This window comes from Diprion similis, chromosome 2 (assembly GCF_021155765.1).
Source record: "Diprion similis isolate iyDipSimi1 chromosome 2, iyDipSimi1.1, whole genome shotgun sequence".
Lineage (NCBI taxonomy): Eukaryota > Metazoa > Arthropoda > Insecta > Hymenoptera > Diprionidae > Diprion > Diprion similis.
This window is the reverse complement of record NC_060106.1, coordinates 5,176,640-5,197,903: the sequence shown is the minus strand read 5'-3', so window position 1 is coordinate 5,197,903 and position 21,264 is coordinate 5,176,640. Positions and strand designations below refer to the sequence as shown.

The following is a 21,264-nucleotide window of genomic DNA, read 5'->3' as shown; positions in this document are numbered from 1 at the left end:
AGGCTTATAACTCATTGTCGGCTGACCCAGATACGTAAATACGGGATCTCGGGTTCCTCAGTGATGCGAATTGACCCGCGTGAGTCGGCGAAAGCAATTGTCTGCTTTTCGAAATTGGATCCTCTGCCCGATATCGCGAAAGTCTGTTTGTTCCGACGTTGAATACCCTCGGCCCACTCAATCCTCTCTCCCGTTTTCATTTAATCATGGCTTGCTCATGCGGTAATCCAGTTAACAATTCGAGTGGCCGAAATGGTCGACTTCGTATCCCGAATTCTGCTCTACATGTATCTTGAAATAGCGTGGGTTAAACTGACGAGGAAAAGAGCTTTTTGCATCGTATTCTGCAATTAATGTACAGACCTACATTTTATAACTGCACGTAAGTATTTACCTGTGCAATACATTTTGCATATACATGCTATTTTTACGCAGGATATAAACAATTTACAACATCTGACTTTTAAGATACGTCTTTTTTTTTTTCTTACCAAGAAATTTACAAGAGCTTGTACAAATTTACGATGTGAATGGAAAATTTATACGCTTTCGAGGGTAGAATGAAAATTGAAAATACTGCTTTTTACAATTCAATAACATTATGAGCCATCGTCTTAAATTAGTTCGTACCTACTTGTGGTTAATGTTGATACAAATCGAACAGTAGACGCTTAGGCCTTATGTACTGACTTAATATGCAATGTCATCTAATAGGCAATTGGTTTAACAATGTTAACTTGAATTCTCCCCGGCGTTAGGCGTTTGAATTAATACTTTTGTTACTCGATTTAGTAAAATAGTGTTTTTGGTTATAACTGTATAAATGGCTGTTAAATGATTATTTAAATAATTTAAATTATTTGTGTTGCCATTTTTTTAAATATCTTTTCTTTATTAATAAGTATCAGCTTAGTCGGTTATACATTATTGAATTGAGCGGATGGAAATTCATTGTTTTCAACAAATTCACATTGTTTAAATAGTCACCAGGGTAATAATTCTATTGACACTCTAATTAAATCAAATCACAAGTACGCCGATGCTAATAAATCCATTAGATTCAATCAAATTCAGCTGACAATGGATTCGAGAATTCGATTAAATGAAATTATCTGATTATCTATATATATATATAGGATCACTTTGTTGTCCGTCCTTCAAGACCCTTTCTATCAGGAACTGGTCGAGATATCAAGTTGAAATTATTATCCAATTCTAAGGTCTACGGTCCCCTGGAGGTATAAAAAATTCAAGCTTCAAAGTAAACGCAACCAAAATAAACGTCAATTTACGTCACGCATTACGATACTCGCAAGCTCATTCACCAAAACTTACAGGGTGCGGGACCGTTGACCTAGAATCGTGAAATTTGGAAATAAACAAGATTTCACACCGCAATTAAAGGATATCGTTCTAAAAAACAAAATAGTCAATTTGTTTAAAAAAACTAATCAATTTAATATATATATTACATAAAAACTCGTGGCAGTGGAAATTACATAGTACATTACATATGTACTTACGGTATATATAATACCATTGCAGTGGCCATTTTTGATACTTGCAGAGCCTCATTTCGGTCTCATTAAAGGCCTCAACGAGTTATATTTCTGAAAATACAAACTCACTCACAATCAGTCAGCTTACTTTTCGTTTGTTCGTCAAGTTTGCGGGGAACAATTGTAAAAGCTGTATTACACGTTATACCTTTGACCTTTGAGGCATTGTGTACTACGGCTGTATCGTCTGTTACCATGCACGCTTTTCGTCTAAACTTCCGTCTAGATTATTTATTATAATCGAAAATCAATACTCGGTGTAATTTGGCACTCCGCGGTCATTCGAGCTTTGTTATTTATGGCTAGAGAATCACTTGAACGATTTATGCGATAAATATAACAACCTAGTTTTTCTGTGTCGTCCGTTTTAATCCTAATTTCAGTTTCTTTTTTTTCTCTCTTTTTCCATTATATTTTTATTTTTCTCACTTCAAACTCCGACGCGCTGATTTATGTCTCCATTCCCGAATACGCAGACCTCGTTTTTGTGAAAATTTAATACTTTGTACTCTACGCCTAAGATTTCTTATCACCCTTCTTTTTTTTTCAACACGTAATATTCTGACAACGTCACAACGGTGTTGACCTACGTTTTAATCTTCTTGATTAAAGGCCATCTATCTATCGATTGCGGTGACATATGTATACATGCTATATGTATATATATACACCCCCGATTACCCAACCTAACGACAGACGGAGGGTGTGTCTATTGTCCGTTATACAATCAGACCCCACAGGGCAGCAGCTGTGTACGTAGAAACGACGTTGCAATCGGTTACGATTAATCTTGTATTTTTACGAATTTTCCATAGTTTTCGGATAGATTTCTTAGTTATCAATTAAAGGTGTGAGATCATGCTCTCTGAAAATATGACAGCTAATGTTATACGTTCAAAAATTCTCGTTATAAGCTATGAAACGGTTAAACTTCTTTATAATTGCATGGCTGCGAATTTTTTATACTAAAACCATGTGATATTAGGTATATAAATTAAACTAATAAACTGTTGAACTAAAAATAAATTTCGAAACACGGTGAGTGATTAATTTGGCTATCGCTTGACGAAACCATGATAATAATGGTTCTTCAACGCGTCGAGCTTCGCTATGAATAAACCAGCTACTACACTTGGAGTCCAAAACATTGCGTGGAAATTTTTTTTTGTATTCAAAGTTTCGATCAATCAAGCTTGATCGAAAATCCAAATCATCGATTATTCTAAGTTTTGATAATAATAAAATGTGAATCACTTGTTTAGTTAGCCTCAAATTCGCACTTTATAACAATGAAAAATTCATTCATTATTCACGAATCGATTTTCAGAATTTTCGCTCAAGCTTGATCAATCGAAATTCAATGCAATTGCATAGAGCATATATAAACTATGCTGTTTGTAAATATCGTTTGCATTACATTTCATGTGAGCTGACGAATGCGAAATTATCAGCAGCAAATCAGCGAACCCCTGAAATATATATGATTATAAATGCAATGTGTGCTGAAAGCCGGGGATATTCTCTGTGGGATCTGCAGCTGAATTGAAGCAACACATCGAAACCGCGATGTTTGCTGCAATGCGACACCTCCCTTCTCGCCATTTACAACTTCGATGGAATTGCACCAGCAACTGCCTGGCTTCCTGGCTCGAGATTGCATGGCGTCGATTGTAATGGTCTTTGCTGCCCGTTCCGTCAAGGACGAAATGACAACTCCGGTCATCCAGATACACAGAATCCCATAGAGCGTTAGGAATTGTGTCGACAGTGTAAGGACGCTTTAAAATTATTCTTGCCGTGCTTTCCCATTGGTGCGGATTAAGGAAATCATATTGCGAACCAAAGGAACTTGAATTACTCAAATATTGTTTGAAGCAACGAGGAATCGATTGAGTTATAACTGAAATCATGAAAATCTCTACCAGTCTTAATTTTTCAGATTTTCGATCATTTTTTCAGATTCTATTGAAGATTTCGGATAATGTAGAAATCGAGATAAATCAATCGAAGTCAATGGAATCATTCGTTTGATTTCCAAGTTAATGGTTGCTCGGTGCCATATGACCATAGAATTCTTCGAAGCTAATGAATTATCCTAACATGGATGACGATTATATTTATCACGAAACACATTTTTGCTTTCCGTATTTTCGACGAGTTTTCACCGAGCGACCAACGAGACGACGTTCTAATTAACCTGTTTCAGTTAGTCGATCAAAACACGAACAATCGGTTCGCCGATTGGGGTCAACGTAGAAGTCGAGTTTTCGCGAGGTTGCAAATTGTTCCGTAATGTGTAAAAAGAGAAAAAAAAACGCCTCTGACATAGAGCAATGAATTATTCTGAAGTTTCACAATTTCACCTATACTTTCGAAAATAATAAACAAACTGAAGCGTTAAAAATAATATAAGAATCTTTTATTTTTACCAAAGTCTGTCGATGTTTTGAACACGAAAAATCAGGAAATTGTAATTAAAAGACGAGTGATACGGAGTCCGTTTCTCACAGAGTAAAAATGGACTTCTTCCGTCATTGATTACCTCAGTTATACCGTCAACGAAATCATCTCAGCCTGCTCTACATATCGCCGTTGATAAATTGAATTTATACCCCGACATGTTGTGCTATATTTTACATACACAATGTACAACTGGAAGGTCTGCGGCAGCTTCAATCGCAGTTTTGTAACCACGTTGACCACTACATCCTGCTACTAATTCAACGAAATACCGCAAATTCGCGTTGAGTTTTATCCTTACCGCTTCGTCGTCGTTTTCCTCCTTCTTTTTTCGGCTCTCCAGTAACCCGCAGCCATGAACATCGTGTAACATGTATGCAGTAATATTAACGGAACGAAGAAATGGTCCTGCACTAATCGCGAATAATGAGCTCGTCTCAGCAAGGATATGCAGACATGTTGGTAGGTATGTCGTTAGAAATGCTGACGGCGTCCTTTTAATGTTCGCACATTATGGCCGCAGACCAACTCTGAAACTGCACGAGGATATTTCCGGTACAAGTGATGCGGTACCGACTGAAAATTTTCATTCTGTGGATACTAGACTGTATCAAAAAATTTGATTATTTTTTTTTTTTTTTAATGTTGTACTGAAAATATTATTCAAGATGACGAAAAAAAAATACCATCAAAATTTCAGATTTTAATATTGATATTTAGAGGTGCCTCATCGCGATTTTCTACTTTCCATTAGAATAATATGGCAAAAATGGTTCTTGCTCCTTGCGATTTTTATAACTAAATAGCGACGCGTCGTACAGAAAATTCATAAACATTTTTTTGTAGGAAATTGAACGTTCTACAAAAAAGGTCTCTTGTCATTTTACGATAAATCTACTCCTTCAAAAGTTATTTGAGGTCCTTTGCTGATGTTTAACCTCAAATAACTTTTGAAGGAGTAGATTTATCGTAAAATGACAAGAGACCTTTTTTGTAGAACGTTCAATTTCCTACAAAAAAATGTTTATGAATTTTCTGTACGACGCGTCGTTATTTAGTTATAAAAATCGCAAGGAGCAAGAACCATTTTTGCCATATTATTCTAATGGAAAGTAGAAAATCGCGATGAGGCACCTCTAAATATCAATATTAAAATCTGAAATTTTGATGGTATTTTTTTTTTCGTCATCTTGAATAATATTTTCAGTACAACATTAAAAAAAAAAAAATAGTCAATTTTTTTTATACAGTCCAGTGGATACACTGACAGATAGATTTGCTATTGTTGTACGACGAAAATTTCGATTCTCTAACAGAATTCTTACTGCAACTATTGTACACTGTTTGAGACGGTATTAGACCAATCCTTGTACTCCTATGTACTACGTTGTAAAATTCATCTGTTCAGACTGTTACCAATGTGTGAATTTCGATGTTTTTCCGCAACGATATCACGACCGGGGTAAAATTCTCGAGAAGAAAAAGCTCAGCTTCTAGCTACTTTTGGCAACGCCAAAGCCTTGCGCACGGTGAAGCAATCGACCACCGACGTGACTTCCACCACTAACCTTTGGCGCCGTTCGACCTTCGCCTTGAAAAATGTGACTCCCGTACCCAAGAGAGGCTTCGAAATCCTCGGCACATTTCTCTAGCTGACTTGGCATCTTCGCGTCTGTGACCTCGTAATGGCTAATCGGGAATTCGGTTTGGTTAGGGTCGCCACGTTGGCGTTGAGAGGGATTCTTAGGTTCCCGAAGTGGCTCCGAGACACGTGGACCCTGAAGAAGACGGAGGAAATCTCCATTTTTCAAGCTCCTGTGGTATATATAAGGGTGGCGCAAAAGAACTGACCATTTTTTTTTTTTTTTTTTTTAATCTCGTGTGACAAAATGTTAGTTTTTGATGTTTTAAGAGCTCACTTCAAAGGACAGTTAAAAAAAAAATTTTGAGAGGTCGCTCCACATTTTTTAAAATGTCAGAAATCGTCAAAAATTGATTTTTTTTAAATCTCTTTTCTCGTTACGGTATAATTTTATAGACAAAAAAAAAAAAGTTTCCTAAAGTTTCAGTTAAAAATTTGGATTTTGAAAGGTTGCTCATAATTTTTTTCAATTTTTTTGGTGCATTTCTTTAGATCTTTTCGAGCGACCTTTTAATATTCAAATTTCATAATTTTTTTTTCTTTAATTCAGTAAGAAAGTATCGATAACAATACACCACGACATGAATTAAAAATCAAACAAAATACCGAAAATACAATTTTTTTAATTTAATTTTTTGACGATTTTTTACATTTTGAAAAATTTGGAGTGACCTCTTAAAATATTTTTTTTTGAGCTGTCCTTTGGAGTGAGCTCTTAAAACATCAAAAACTAACGTTTTGTCACACGAGACTCAAAAAAAAAAAAAAATAGTTGGTTTTTTTGCAACACCCTAATATATATTATGTATCGATTGATTTATATGACCTTGCTTTAACGCAGGAACCGCGCCTACGACGATCGCTTCTCATATAATACCCATTATTGCTGATGTAAGATTAAAGCTCTTCTTGCCCGATTATTAAATGCGCCTTATATTGATCCGCTATTTACACTTTTGCGTTTCTTCGACTTTTACGGCCCTCCGCCATGTTATTTTCCATATTCTGTAACCGCGTCTCTAGAGAACCTTTTGGTGTCGCAAGTTTATTAAAGCAATTTAGTAATCTTGTTAAGTACAATCGTGACATAGAGTTATCTAATGTGATTGTTGCGGTTTATGGACACACTCAAAGGAGAAACAATTTCAGCAAGGCACTTGCGAACGAACCCAATTTAACGGTACTTGATCTATAATTACTTCTTCACGAGGCTGAAGCTAGCAGTTAAATGTTCTAATGTTCATCCGTATGAAGTAGTGTATTCCAAAAATCAAAATTTTGTGAAATACCTAAAAGCCACAATACTTTCGCAGAATTATGAGGCTCAAACTGAACAGCATTTTTCTAATTCCAAAGAGTTTAAAAGCTTTGACTGCCAACTTCAGCTTCAATACTTGTTCAGCATTGCAGACCTTATTTTTTACTCGACATTTGTCACTGAAACAAATCGAGGAACAAGCAATTGCATTCACGATTATGCAAATGTTGTAGAGACGCAATTGAGACCTTGAATAGTATATTTTTGTATCGAATAACTTGATGATTGACAAGACTTACTTGTATAGAACTGTTATAAAGTCTGACAGCAGAAGATCGTAAGAAAGATGATGAAAATCGAATACCGTCACTTCACCTTAAATGTCTCCCAAAACACTTTGTGAGGGAAACACCCTGTCGATGTTTCAAACGCGTGTCTAGTAAACATGTGGCTTGAATCTGAGAACCTCATTTCCGCAAGTCACGTATATCCGAACAGGTTCCTCAATGCTTCCTCTCGGGTCGAAGATTTTCTCGCCCGTTTTATGCATAAGCTTACGGAGTGGCTCGGCGTGCAATGAACCGCGAAATATCTAAATCCCAGCATTCAATATCCCGCAATATTCCGTACACAGGCAGGGAGGCGTTGTGATCCTTATTGAGGGTCCTTTCATGGCGTCTTTGGGGAGCCGATTGGCTGGTTCGGTGATGCGGAATAGATGGCGAAGGGATCGGTTGGCTTTGCGATCCATAATGGACGATGCAAAGAAGTGGCTGCTGATACAGAATAAGGGTGGAAGTCCACGTTTCGAGGCCACGGTCCGTTTGGAATGAGCACGTGACCTCCGCGCTTGCGTCCATTTCGGGTATTGGTACCTACAACGGGTGCAGGAATATCAACCACGAAATTTCTAACCAAATGGCTTCGCCAATTCCTACGATATCCAGTCGTATTGGAAAAATAAACGTCGAAAATCGATGAGTTTTTGTACCAACTCTGGAATCAATGGTAACCCTAGTGACTGAAGGTCCTGAACCCCACTTGCCTGGTACGTTTATATGTAAATTGAGAAGAGGAGAGAACGTCGTTTGGATCTGGTTCTCCAACTTAAGGGTAGTGCGAACTGATCATGTACTCACTTGATGACATCGGTTATGGAAATATTTATACAAGTAGAGCACGTTGGTTGGAACGTTTGCAGATATAAAAATACAAACGGTATTATTACGATGTTACGAGAGGTCAGTTATTATAACATCGAATCAATACTGACGCTCACAATTGGAAACTGGGAGAATAGCTGGCGCCATTGTAATGGAAGTGCAACAAGTTTTGACAAAGTGATCTGAGTTAAGTAGTGCAGAAAATATTGTTTTATGTAGATATACTTATGTTTATAGCATCGCCAAATGACAAGAAGTTAATTGTAACCAGGGTGAAACACTCGTGTTGTGCATTGACAATGCGGTATCATCAAAGTAACAAAAATATTTGTAAAACTTTTTAAAAATCGAACAACAAGTTGTAAAAAATCCTTTCTCACAATTTCAATCCGTATGACGTTACACTTTAATCGAAGTTCTTGAGTAAGTAAAAATTGTCATTTTAGTCGGACGATCCTGGAATTACACTGACTTAATTCTTGACGTTGATCAAAACGTTCACGTATTGTACTAATGGCTTTCAATAAAATTCAATTAACTTGAGAAAGGCTGATTATAAAAGACCTAACTCTGGTGATAACACAGTTCACTCTTGTCTATAATTATATAAGATAATTGTTAAATCATTAGAGCCCGTAGATTTACTTGGATTACAATAGTCACGCCAAATTTCCGTCTTTTATAATCAACCTCTCTACAGTTGAGTAAATTATATTACGGACCATCGATATGTTTATTATTAATCCGAGGTCAGCTTTATCGAAAAATCAATAATGACCCAAGTATTATTATATATATGTATAACGACTTTGAATGCCTATAATTGACAACTTGTAACGAAGCTATATGACGTTATTACATATATATATATATATATATATATATATATATATATATATATATATATATAGGTCACTTATGTAATGAATATTGCAGCAGTTGGAACAAATTACTGGCTGAAACGTATAACCTTTTACCAAGGGGGAGAAGCCAAGCAAAGCATTATCGATGGCTGACATAAGCAGAAGTTGAAACCAAAACGCACGTTTTGTTCCTTGGATTTTTTAAAGCGTCTCGATTTCGAAACTATGATTTATTTCTGAATAAACGAAAGCTTAAAAAGATAGTGAATTCATAAATTCTTCTCGTCTGTTATTTACGGCTATAATTGAATTCACCCTTAATAGATACGTATTTTATACGGTTCAGTTGGCTCTGTTTTTCTCTTTAAATTTAAACTAAAAACATGAGCGCGCAATGCGAGTCATCCCCGTTTGTATAAATTTCACACCAAATAATACTGGCGCAAATGACGCCTAATGGCATGTAAGTGGGCGGCAGGTTACCAACAACGTAACTACTCAAGTCCGGTGATATTCAGCTTCGTCCATCCATGAAACATTGCGTAGAGCGCTATTCGCTCATTCAATTGTCCAAAAAATACAAAAAGATCCGTTGTAATTTTTTAATTTCCATATAATCATCGCGTCATTCACTATCGATTATCTCGTATTCGTATTGACACTTGTCATTTACCCAGAAATAGTGGAATTGAACTCGGCATGTCACCGAACAGCAAGTAATGACACCGAATTCTTGAGTGCTGATGTACCCAATTAATCGCTCTTTATCAAACGGAATATTTTGTGTGGGATGCTAATTGTTTCCAACTACTATCTGTTTAATTAGCCACTATTATGCTTATTAGCATCAAGTTGCTTATGAGCAATTCTAATTTTATATCTACTTCATACTTATCTTAACACTGTTTAAACAGCTTCTTCAATGGTTAAATTCGTTACAGGTATAAAAACGAATCAGCTTTTGAGTAGAATTTTATCGATGAGACTGAAAATTGGGAATGGTGAAAAAATAGAAATTGAAATTTATATATTGTACATATATATTATATATACATATGAAGTTTCTCATTATAAAGATTTTGCATTTATGCAAAAGAAATGAACATATAGGTCCACGGTTAAATAAATTCAAAAACAGTTTCACTCTCGTGGGACTCGAGAGACGAGCTGCAGAGTGTCCCGTAGGATTTGCATAAACCGTTAGCACTTCTTCAAATTGACTATAATAATTCCGAGTGTCGTGCGTTATGGACTTCAGAGCTCACGAGCGTGGAAATGAAAGGTGCGAAATGAAACAACGATGAAGTCCGGGGGGATGAAATTCAATGTGTAATAAGAGGAAGGAGAGAAAAGTATTCGATATAAACTTCTACAATTAAAAGTTATATCTCTCTTCCGCTGTGTATGTGTGTGTGTGTGTGTGTGTCTATATTGCATGTACTTATATATATATATAGAGGCACTAAGCACACAACAGCGAATTTATTGCCTCTATAATACATAGTATGTATAGGCGAGAAGAAGAATAACAGTAAATTATCAACTTTAACAATAGCTTAAACTGGTATCGTTCCTTTTATCATCACGCGCGTTACTTTCTTTCCCGGTATCTTTCCTTTGTATTTTTCACTCTTGGGCTAACTAATTGTCTCGTCATTTATTACATGAATAAAGAATATTTAAATTCCGACAATTCTGAACTCTAACCAAAAGCTTTTCTTGTATATAAATTGTTCATCGGTAATTACACTTCAGGCTCTCCTTACCGATGATACAAAATCACATCATCAAATACGCACTTCTTCGATTATCTAGGGTATAATATCCAGATAATAATTAACCTCACCTTATCGCACAAATCTATATTGTCAATCGCATATGTACATTCGATGTAAGAAATGTTGATTTTATCGAACATTTGATCAATTATTTTACACAAAATCTATCCAGATGCGTTTAGGAACTAATGTGATCATCTCTCATTAGATAATAACCAAAAAAAAAAAAGAAAAGAAAAAAAAACTACCACAACCACGGTACCTTGTTTTATTTCCTATTTGACTCCTTCACCTGTTCGAATATGTAATAATAGTGCATTGTCCTGTTTTCTATGTTCCAGGAAAACAGCGAAACTGTTATCCTCAATAGGAGAGAAATACGGCGAGAGAGATTTTGGATGCAGGGAGAAAGTGGTCGTTGGTCGGGATTCACTCGTCCCCGGTTCAGTAAACGGTAATAAAGCTGACCGAAGGGACGGCCAACCCCGCGACACCTGGGAGGAGGTATGTTGTCGCCCGTATGCAATGACTGTGGCCTCAGCCGTAGGACCGTGGCACCGAGCCTGTCTCTACAAAATTCTAGCATGCATTGTCCTGGCTCTTATTACTCTACAGTATCTTCTCAGCGGTACTCTGGACCGGCATTCTATCGAGGCCATATTCACCATAAACGGCACTAGGTATGAGTCTTTCTATAAGTATAATTATTTCACACATTTGTACGTGGATCAGATCAATCCCATATCATTTCGTAGCCTATCGTTGAAAATAATTATTCTGATTAGAATGGCAACGAGAAGTCTGGCTGAAAATTTCTACATTATCGACACTCCCTAGACACAAGCTCGATAAGGGATGAAACTGTGGTAAGACAGGGATAATTGTTGGTAAAGTTGACGAATGAAATGATTCGATGATCGATAAAGTCAGTCAGAGTGGGGACATCCCTCAGTGTGGAACGTTTTAGAAAAAGGTTTGTTTCTTGGGAGTGTCGGTTATGTAAGACTTTGTATTTCGTAATTTCCTTACTATTTCAATATCTAGTAATTAAGTGGTACGATTTTCTTATACTCGTTAGTTATCAACGAATAGAACAGAGTTTTTGCATAACTAATTCTGTATTTGAGTAACAAAAAAACGTTCGTCAAACCATATCACGATGTAACGAAACTTCGAAAAAATCATCACTATGCATAAAACGCGCGATTACATATGATAAAATTAATCGTAATAACAACAATCTCTGTCTACTTGACAGTTTGCATAATCACCAGTATTAACACATTCGCTATGCTATAGAGAAAAAAAAAATTACAAAGTACAACACCATCGTGTTATAGATAATAAGGCATGCGAGGTTACGCAATTAATTTTTTGTTCTAAACTAAAACGGACTCTGTCACGTGAAAAATGAGAATTTATTTGTAAAATATTATCGATTGTAGTTGAACAGACGAAAAAAAAAACAGATTCAAATAGGCCAGAAGATGATTCGTTGGCGGTCAACCAAAAGCTAGAAACTGTTATACGTATCATGACTCGATGGAATTGGCAAGGTTTCACATGATCACGTGATACAAAAATTTCATAAGCGTATATAACTGTAATCTCGTCTTACATGATAGCTATGGACTTGACTTTTGACATTCGTTTCAGACCTCAACTTTCCCACGGTACAATAATCAAGGTCGAAACTTCCTCAATATCGAATTTCCGGGTTTGCCAAACTCATAAACTGTCCGCTTCAGTAGTTGAGATTGAAGAAAAGTTAAGATAATCTGGCTTTTATTACTTTCAGTATATCCTCAGCTGCTTTCAGATCCAAACAAATCCCAAAAATTATTCAACAAAATTATGGAATGCGTGAGCAAAAATTTTTCATAGTTAGAAATTACCGCACACTTCGTATCGAAAGAAAATATGAACATTTGATATACAGAACGCCAAATTGTAGTGTAACGATCAAATTTTTATTGACGAAATAGCAAAAAAAGACGTCACCAGAAGTTTATGCCTGTAGAGTAACCCTTTGGAAAATCGCATCTTTGGCATAAAACATACGAAATGTGCAGAGGACATAAAAACGATCGAAAGTCTCCTTCGAAGTCTGCATCAAGCAGAGTAATAAAAAACGGAAGTTTGATTTGATAGAAATAGCTGCGCCGGAACTGCTAACAATTCGTTGCGGTCTTAAATTTTTAACCTCCCACTCTAACCTTGATTACATTTTAAAACTAAATGAAAATAACGAGTCGGACATTATTAGTTATAAAATAATAGTAGAGCCATGAAAAAATTTGGTTGTTTGTAAAACGTATATGGAATTAGCTGTCACAAACTATCGATTTCAAAGTCAACGATTACAAAATAAGAAGCATCGTGGATTCTTCTATTGAAAAATAGCTAAGTGAATGATATTTAATTTATAAAACATGTTAAGAATACCGCGCTACGCAACTGAATTCCAGACACCAGAGGTCAAAGAGCAATTACTGATAATTGTATCTTTTTCGTTGATTTTTATAATATACTTGTAGCATAGTTGCCACATCGTTATATGACAAGCTACAATAACTAATTAACAAGCAGAAAATACTATTCAAACTAACAGGGTTTTAAATAATGTTTTCTTGCGAATTTCAGGCTCTTTCATTCAATTTCGCAAAGCAGAAAGAATTGTTCCATTTTCAGGTACCCGTGAGATCCGCTTTCCGCTTGTAGATTCATATACTGTCAAAAATTTGTCATTTTTTAATCGATGCGATTGATAGTAAAGTGAAAATGTCTATATTGATCGCTTGCTTCCGCGTTTTGTGCCTTCATTAACGCGAAGCATTTTGATTCCTTAATAAAATTCTAAATAAAAGAAATCAGACAAGCAAAGAAATTATTCATGAAATTACAGGGTATAGACATTACCAATTGAGCAACAAGAAACAGTTTACCGAGAAACTATACCGACGTTGAGTAAAATTGCTTGTTTACGAGCCCGTTTAGGTGATTAAACTTGCATGTCATTCGACTACCGTAAGAACTTCGAAGGTCGGTGAGTTCACGCAGAGAAACTCGAGATCCTGACATTGATTGGCGTTATTATCATCAAGTATTCACAGACTGTTAGAATCTACGTAAACCTAAGATATATGCCGGCAGCGGTAACTTTCAGGTCTGACAAGGAACATCAGTTTGTTGTCCCCTTCTGATTCCGTTAAGACTCACGTATATATATTGTAGAACGTTAAAAACTAAGAGACCCATATTTTTTTTTATCTACGGAAAAACGGTTTAAAGGGGTTAAAACGACCCCTAAAGATGGGTCAGAGGACCCAGCGAGGAAATTTCTTGATGCGCTTGATGGATTTGAACGGAACTAACGCCGAAGTTTTCCTATCCATTAGAAAAACATTTCAGTGTTGGCTTCGTTCAAATACATGAAGCACGTCAAGAAACCAGCCCGTTAAGTGCCCGTCTTTGGGGGTCGTTTTCGCCGCAAATAAAAAAAAAATACGTGTCTCTTAGTTTTCAATGTTCTACAACATACATGAGTCTCAACGAAATCAGAGGGAGACACCAAACTAATGTTCATTGTGAGTTTAAAATAGCGGTGAACCCGAGCCAACGATTGCATATAGATGAAAAGTTTTTAAAAATATATTCACGGGCCACTTCGATCATATGAATCACGTGATCGATCGGCGAAGCCAATAAGTTGAGACGTGCTTTATCCCGTGGCGAGATTAACACCAGCTATCTTCGGGAATAATTAACGGCCGTTTTTATTGCGCTACTTCTGCAAGGTGGTATTATTTCATCCCCCCGAGCACTTATTCGCCAGCGTTCAATATTGGCTTTGGTTTCCCTTCGTCGTCGTCGCCGATCCTGTTCTCCGAGTTGACAAAGATATATTAACTTTTCATTTATTCGAGGAGAATGAAGAAGGAACGGATAATCAGACAATGGAATTTCAAATTAGACTGTATAATTATGCTCTATTGTCGCTGTTAATCTATTTCTTAAGGCCCGATGATACTAATCGTTGAAAGTGGAAACGTATCCGAAACAAGAAATGATTAAAACCGTACTTTTTACCGCGAGAAACGCTCCGTAATTTATCCTGCTTGAAATTAGTCGCCTTGGATTTTCAAAGACAAGCGACTAATTTTTCAACATCTTTATATTCTCTTACTGGAAAAAGATATTCTTGGAATCAAAACGTTTCTACGACACGAGTCTGAAATCGCTGAATATCAATGTTTTATTAAAAACATTTCCACCCTTGAAAGGCCACTCTCCAGTTTTCATATAAAATACTCAACTCCAAGGTGGATTATAACGTTATATATAATGTATATATGTATATAAAATCCCCGGTAGACTAAGAGACTCGTAATATCTTACGATTAAAGTCGTTTCCTCTTTGAAACTGTTATTAAAAGTTGAAGCCGATGACCCATGCTGTGCGGAATAATTGAAGAGGGAAGTAATTTTTCAAAAATTGAATTTCTCTTATCATGGTAGCGCCAAAAATTCCTATTCATTAGTCAGATGAAACGGGTTTGGTAAATCTCAGTGGACTTGACCCCTTATTTTTGAAAATCGATTTTTTTTTGAGGTCTAGCTTCTGTTAAAGTATTCTTATGCATGTATACTAGGGTGGCCCTTATTTAGGGTGTTGACGAATTTTCGCCGCCCCATCCCTCAAATCAACTTCAAATAATTAAAAAATGATTACCTAATTTTTTCAGATTTTTACTTCAACTCTTAAGTTAGTCCGCTTTGTGGTCGGAGTTTTTTATAGAAATAACACGGGAAAAACTTTTTTTCTCAGTACGTATTTTATTGTAAAAGTAATAATGTTAAAAGAAATTTATAACCGTGAGGTTTTAGTCGGCATTAGTGCTACTGTCGGGGAAAAATTACATAATCATGTCACGCAATCTCGACGAATTACACACCCTTAAAATCTTTTTTTCTATTCGGAGGAAGTGCAATTCGTCTAAATATTCTGGTATCGTAATGTAAATTTTTTTTCAGACAGTAGAACTAATGCCCATTAAAACCTCTTAGTTACAGATTTTTTTGATTACTATTACTCTTGCAATAAAATATATACCAAGGAAACAAGTTTTTCCCATGTTAATTCCATAAGAAATTTTGATCACAAAGCTGACTATCCCAGAGTTGAGATAGAAATCTGAAAAAATCAAGCAATTGCTTTCGAATTATTTGAAACTGACTTGGGAGGTGGGGTGGCAAAAATTCGTCAACACCCTAATGTATACGTGAGTGTATGTGTATGTAAAAACTGACCAGTTTGTCGTCTGGCGCGTTAACAGCGTCGTATGAATTTTCATGCGGTGTTTAATTAACGGAAACGTCTGTATACTCGCGCCAAATCTTTCTCGTCAATTCGTCCGTGAATATTTTATATTGCGATGGTTCGATTAATATTTCATGAAGCTGTGTCAAGGTCTTACAACCTTTACATAATAATTTGAAACTTTTGACGCTTTACGTGACAAACGGTACTTGAAATTCTTTACTATTGTATAATATATATATGTAATACAATAGACGTGCGTTGCCAATAAGGAAGAAGTTTAAAGAGTGCCAAAAAGGACCCTCGTGTCGTCGAATACGTCTGACAATCAAGACTGCCGGTGTTTTACTTAAAAATAAATTGCTCAAAAGCACGCGAACTCGTTTGGGGCAAATATAAATTTTCTTGCGATAAATTTTTCTCTCTACGTTTCACCATCTATAATAATCATTCCGCACACCTTCAAAAAATCAGTTGTAAACTCGATTACGACGAGGAAAAATGATTTATTTTAATAGAAACTTGAATTACAGGTACAAGGTTGAGATTAAATCAGTGAAAATAAATTCTACCTGCCAGAAAATAAAACAATTTTAAATCTCTGTGTTGAAAATATTATAAATCTTTCGTTACGTGTTAATATTGTGAAAAAATATTTCACGGACTTCTTTTTCTTCGTCGTCGTTACTATTGTTAAAATTATCATAACATTCAATCCTAATTTATACATTCAGGATATTTTTATGGTACGTAAATTTCACTCAATTTACCACGTGATTTGCGGCCTGTGTCGAAGATAACAAGGTTTTGTCGTTACCGTGTAACCGAATATTTGGATGGTTTTAAGTGATAACCTGGAGCGATGATGAGTTTAAAAGGATCGAAATTGACAGGTTGCGGTGAGTAGAGATTGATTATAATCCAAGCCGAACTACATGTATACACCACCATAACTATAACCAGACAGGTACTCGGTGACGGTGAATAACGAGATTGCTCGTCATTATTATATTACGTCACGCAAACGGCAGATGTGTTTCAATGTGTGAAGAAGATGACGGTGCGATGGAAAGATTAAAATCGAACGAAATTACAGCGATTAGGTCAATCTGTCAGTGCTCGTCGTTTAAACGGTTTGCACCGAGATTCACACCCACTCGAGATATTGTCGAGTGAGTCTCAAGTACGTAGATTATAGCTTGCATATAAAGTTCAACACTCGAAGTCATTTCTCGGAGATTTGATCAACGTGTAATGGAAAAATTATTTCGTTCGTTTTGTCGTTTGAATTCTTACGCAGAAAGAAAAATTCATTCAATTATTCTGCTAGAGTTGAATCATTTGTTACATTGATATTCATGTAGTTATTGTAAGAAGCTATTTATAAAACTCTTATCGCGTTTCACGAATTGTCCGACTATATATTTGTAACTTATTGCAACTGTTATCAACTCTCACAGTTTTGATTGTGTATTCAGACAGTGGCATCAGGAGCTTTTTTTACAATCTTATTTATCTTACTCCTGATTAAATTATTCCTTAAGTCAACCATTCTCAGCGTTGGAGTAGCCAATCTGTTCACTTGAGAGTGTGTTTTCAGATTAAACGTTACGTCATCCAGCACCCATGATGTCTCATCAATCCTCAATTTGCCGACTGACATATATTCCGTATTTCACGACCTTTGTGCCATGCTATCAATCATCATATTTCCCATTTAGAAAATGAACACCCTGCATCTGCAATACTGCTTCCCAAATTCTTAGGGGGTCAGCTAAACACCATGAAAGCCAAGTTTGAAATTATATATCCTTCGCGTTGCGGTACAATATTTGAAACGTTTATAAATAATAAACGTTATAAATTCGTACCTTAGTCACTGCCCTCAGGATTGCAATTGCTACAACACACAATTGTTTCATACGCTGTTTTGACTGTGATATTATATACACGGCGTCAAAACTATGTGGACGTAAATCGACAATGACCCAAAAGAAGAGATACGTGAAAAATTTAACGACTAACTGGCTTCACCAGAATTATGTCATTGACTCTTGATTATGACTATATTGCCTTCAGAATGACAAGCCTTGAGCGCAACTTTCTACGTACAGTAGCTCATGGAGTCGCAGAATTCTGACGAAACCTTCTTCATAAAATTTATACTACAAACGGCTCTTCGTACACGAAATAAAGAACATTTGATGATAAGTATTTAAAATGTGAAAGGTCTGCGCATGCATGTAGGCGGATGGAAACTGGAATGAATTGAGTACGCCAATATGTATAACAGTGTCTTTGGTTCTTTGAATAATTCGAATACCGGTTGATGTCAGTAAAAATTAAACGTTCTTCAGTTATTTAAACTGATATTCTCACATTTTTCACACGTTATTTACCAGCCTTCTCAACACTGACTATAAAACTAGTAATTCGGGTATTCCTTGCACGAAATATGTAACAACAAACATGCTTAGAAACGAGCGAAAAACACCCGTTACGCGCAGCTGTTCTTTTACTTCGTACAGTTTTGCTTTATCCTATAAAAATATACGCCAGTTTGCGAGAAACTGTGAAATTTTATTGGTCGGTTAAAATATATATACATATATATATATATAACCTTATATGTATATATACATACGGTGACCCATCGTGAACTCGAAACGTACGTATATAACGTTTTTCACACCAGCATAGCATGCTGCAAGTCTCTTTTTCTCAGTTTCTACGGTTCCGGATGTGGGAGGATATTTATCAGTGGTTATAATTGATAAAAAATATTTATTAAAAAATGTACAAATGACAAACCGTCTACATCAGGAAAAATTTCTAGTCGCCGCTAGCATTCGAATAGAAAGTGAACGAGTAAATTAACCTCATATATCGATTTCCTGTTGTAATAATCGTAACGCATAAAATATGGAATAGCTATAATTATTACAGATTTCATTATTCTATTTGGTCTATTTACTCGTTTGCTTTGTTAGTTATGCAGTTATTTTCCTTCTTTTACACAGTGCCTGAATATTTTTAATTATTATATTAAAAAATGGACACGGAGTTTTGTAAGTGTTGGCAGAAAATGTCGTACGTGTTACAATTAAATTTTTATTTCTTATCCCGAGTACATCGTCACTCGGACTATATTTACATGTAGCTCTTTGATATTAGTGTAACAATGAATTAAGTTATTGTAATGCCTTGAAAGTGACTGAATCAGGAAAATATTAGGTAGAATAATAAACAGATATGAGTAAACATTGATATCAATATTTTGATTGTCGAAAGACGCAGGTTATTAAAAATTATCAATCAGGGAATTCTCAAGGAATTTGATATCCCCTGGAAAAAAACCTGGAAATGTAAGAGAATTTCATATCACATTTGAAACATACTGATTTTCATCCCGGGTTCATAAAAATTAAACCATTTGGTGAGAAAAAAAATTTTTCTTTCAACTTTCAGGCAATGGTCATGAACCAAGCCCTGATTCGTTAAAAATTGTACGTGCTAGCGAATTCTGACAAATTCACCTCGCAATGAGCTGTGCTCTAGACTGTGCAATTATAGAATATTGTTGTTCGTAAGACTGTTGTATTTTTCATTTATTGTGTACATGAGAAAAAACTGGATAAATAGTGATTCTTGTCTGGAAAACCTGAAATTCTCGTGGAATAACGTCTTCACAAATAACGGAACACCCTGTATAACTGATCGCGTTATAGGTTCTGCAACCTTCTGCTACTAGGGCGTCAAATCTCCTACGGGAATGGGAAACCATGTACTCCCTATGATTACATGAGTTACGTATATCCCATTCTGCAGTATCGCCGTAGTCACAATTGTCTTCTCATTGTTAGTGTAAGGGTGTAGACTTTATACACACAACGTGCTCGGAGTGACACATCGAACACGACGTGCGTACTTGTACTCCGATAAACCCTGTGCACACGGGGCTTCAAACTTGGAGACCGTGTCAAACAAACCCTGTGAAATCCGCGAGTTTGCCGGATATGACGCCACCCTTTGGTACGTCTAACCCTGACGGTGAGCCGCGTGTTCTTCACCAACCCCTATCGTGTCACCCGACGTTGTAGCTTCAGAGGGATCTCTCTCTCTCTCTCTCTCTCTCTCTCTCTCTCTCTCTCATTATTGTGCACAAAGTACTCGTAATAATTATTATTTATTAATAAATTATCTATCGATTTCTCTCTTTCTCTCTATATCTATCTATACATCTATCCAAGTATCTATATATATTAGAGTGGCCCTTATTTTTGGGTTAGAAAAATTTTCATTGGGACGCATCCCAGATGTATTTCAAATCGTTAGGAAAAAATCTGTGTAAATTTTGAAGCCTCTACATGTCAACTGGAACACGTGTCGTCTCTAAACTTTGAAAGTCGTACAAGTAGTTTTTAGAATCAGTTACTTCGTTTTGTATGACTTCGGTGTAAATTGAGGGGCCGATTTGAAAGTTGGCAGAGATGTTGCTTATAATGATAGGAACAAACCGTAAGAAAATTTTCAAATTTTATCATAATTTTATAATGTAATTCTTTTTTTATATAAGATCAATAGTATCACTTTTTATTAGGCTTATAACAAGGAAACAATAATTATAAGGTTTTAAAATTTTCAGGGTTTGTTTCTATCGTTACAAGCAACAAATCTGCCAAGTTTCAAACTTAGTCCCTAGATTTATTAGTCCCAAAGTCATGCAAAACGAAATAACTGATTTTAAAAAATACTTGGACTTTACATTCAAGACTTTCGGAGCTTGGAAGTACGTGTTTCGAGTGACGTAGAGGCTTGGAACTTTACACAGATTTTATTCCAAAGATTTGAAACACATCATATATCATTTTTCAATGTTTTATAAGTCTAATTAATAATTTTATAATATGCCTGAAAAAGGATTATTCTGATAGAATAAATAATGTAATTCTGTTTTACTTACATCCTATCTATCTCTCCATGCACAATGGCTCTCGTATCGCGTCGGTTACCAGCACTCTGTACCAACTACTGGCCTACGCCTATATATCTAAAATCATTCCCGCGTTTGTCTCTGCAAACCGAGTAGCATGTTCCGCATTGGAATTACCGCCTATAACGTGCACTGAGTTTTGCACCCTGAATGATTATCCCAATTTTGCACCATTTTCAACCTCCATTTTGTGGCTAGTGTATGCAGGCTTGTACAGTGCTGTGCGTG

At 36.0% G+C, this 21,264-nt stretch overlaps 1 protein-coding gene across 2 annotated transcripts in view; it reads left to right on the top strand.

Moving 5' to 3' along the window:
* LOC124411963 (beta-1,4-N-acetylgalactosaminyltransferase bre-4-like) overlaps window positions 1–21,264 on the top strand; it is a 57,492-nt gene that overhangs the window by 16,746 nt on the left and 19,482 nt on the right. For both annotated transcript variants that reach the window (XM_046891549.1, XM_046891557.1), the window contains exon 2: window positions 11,065–11,403. In XM_046891549.1, coding sequence (XP_046747505.1) covers window positions 11,249–11,403 — 155 coding nt within the window. In that variant the 5' untranslated portion in view covers window positions 11,065–11,248. The remainder of the gene's footprint in view (window positions 1–11,064; window positions 11,404–21,264) is intronic.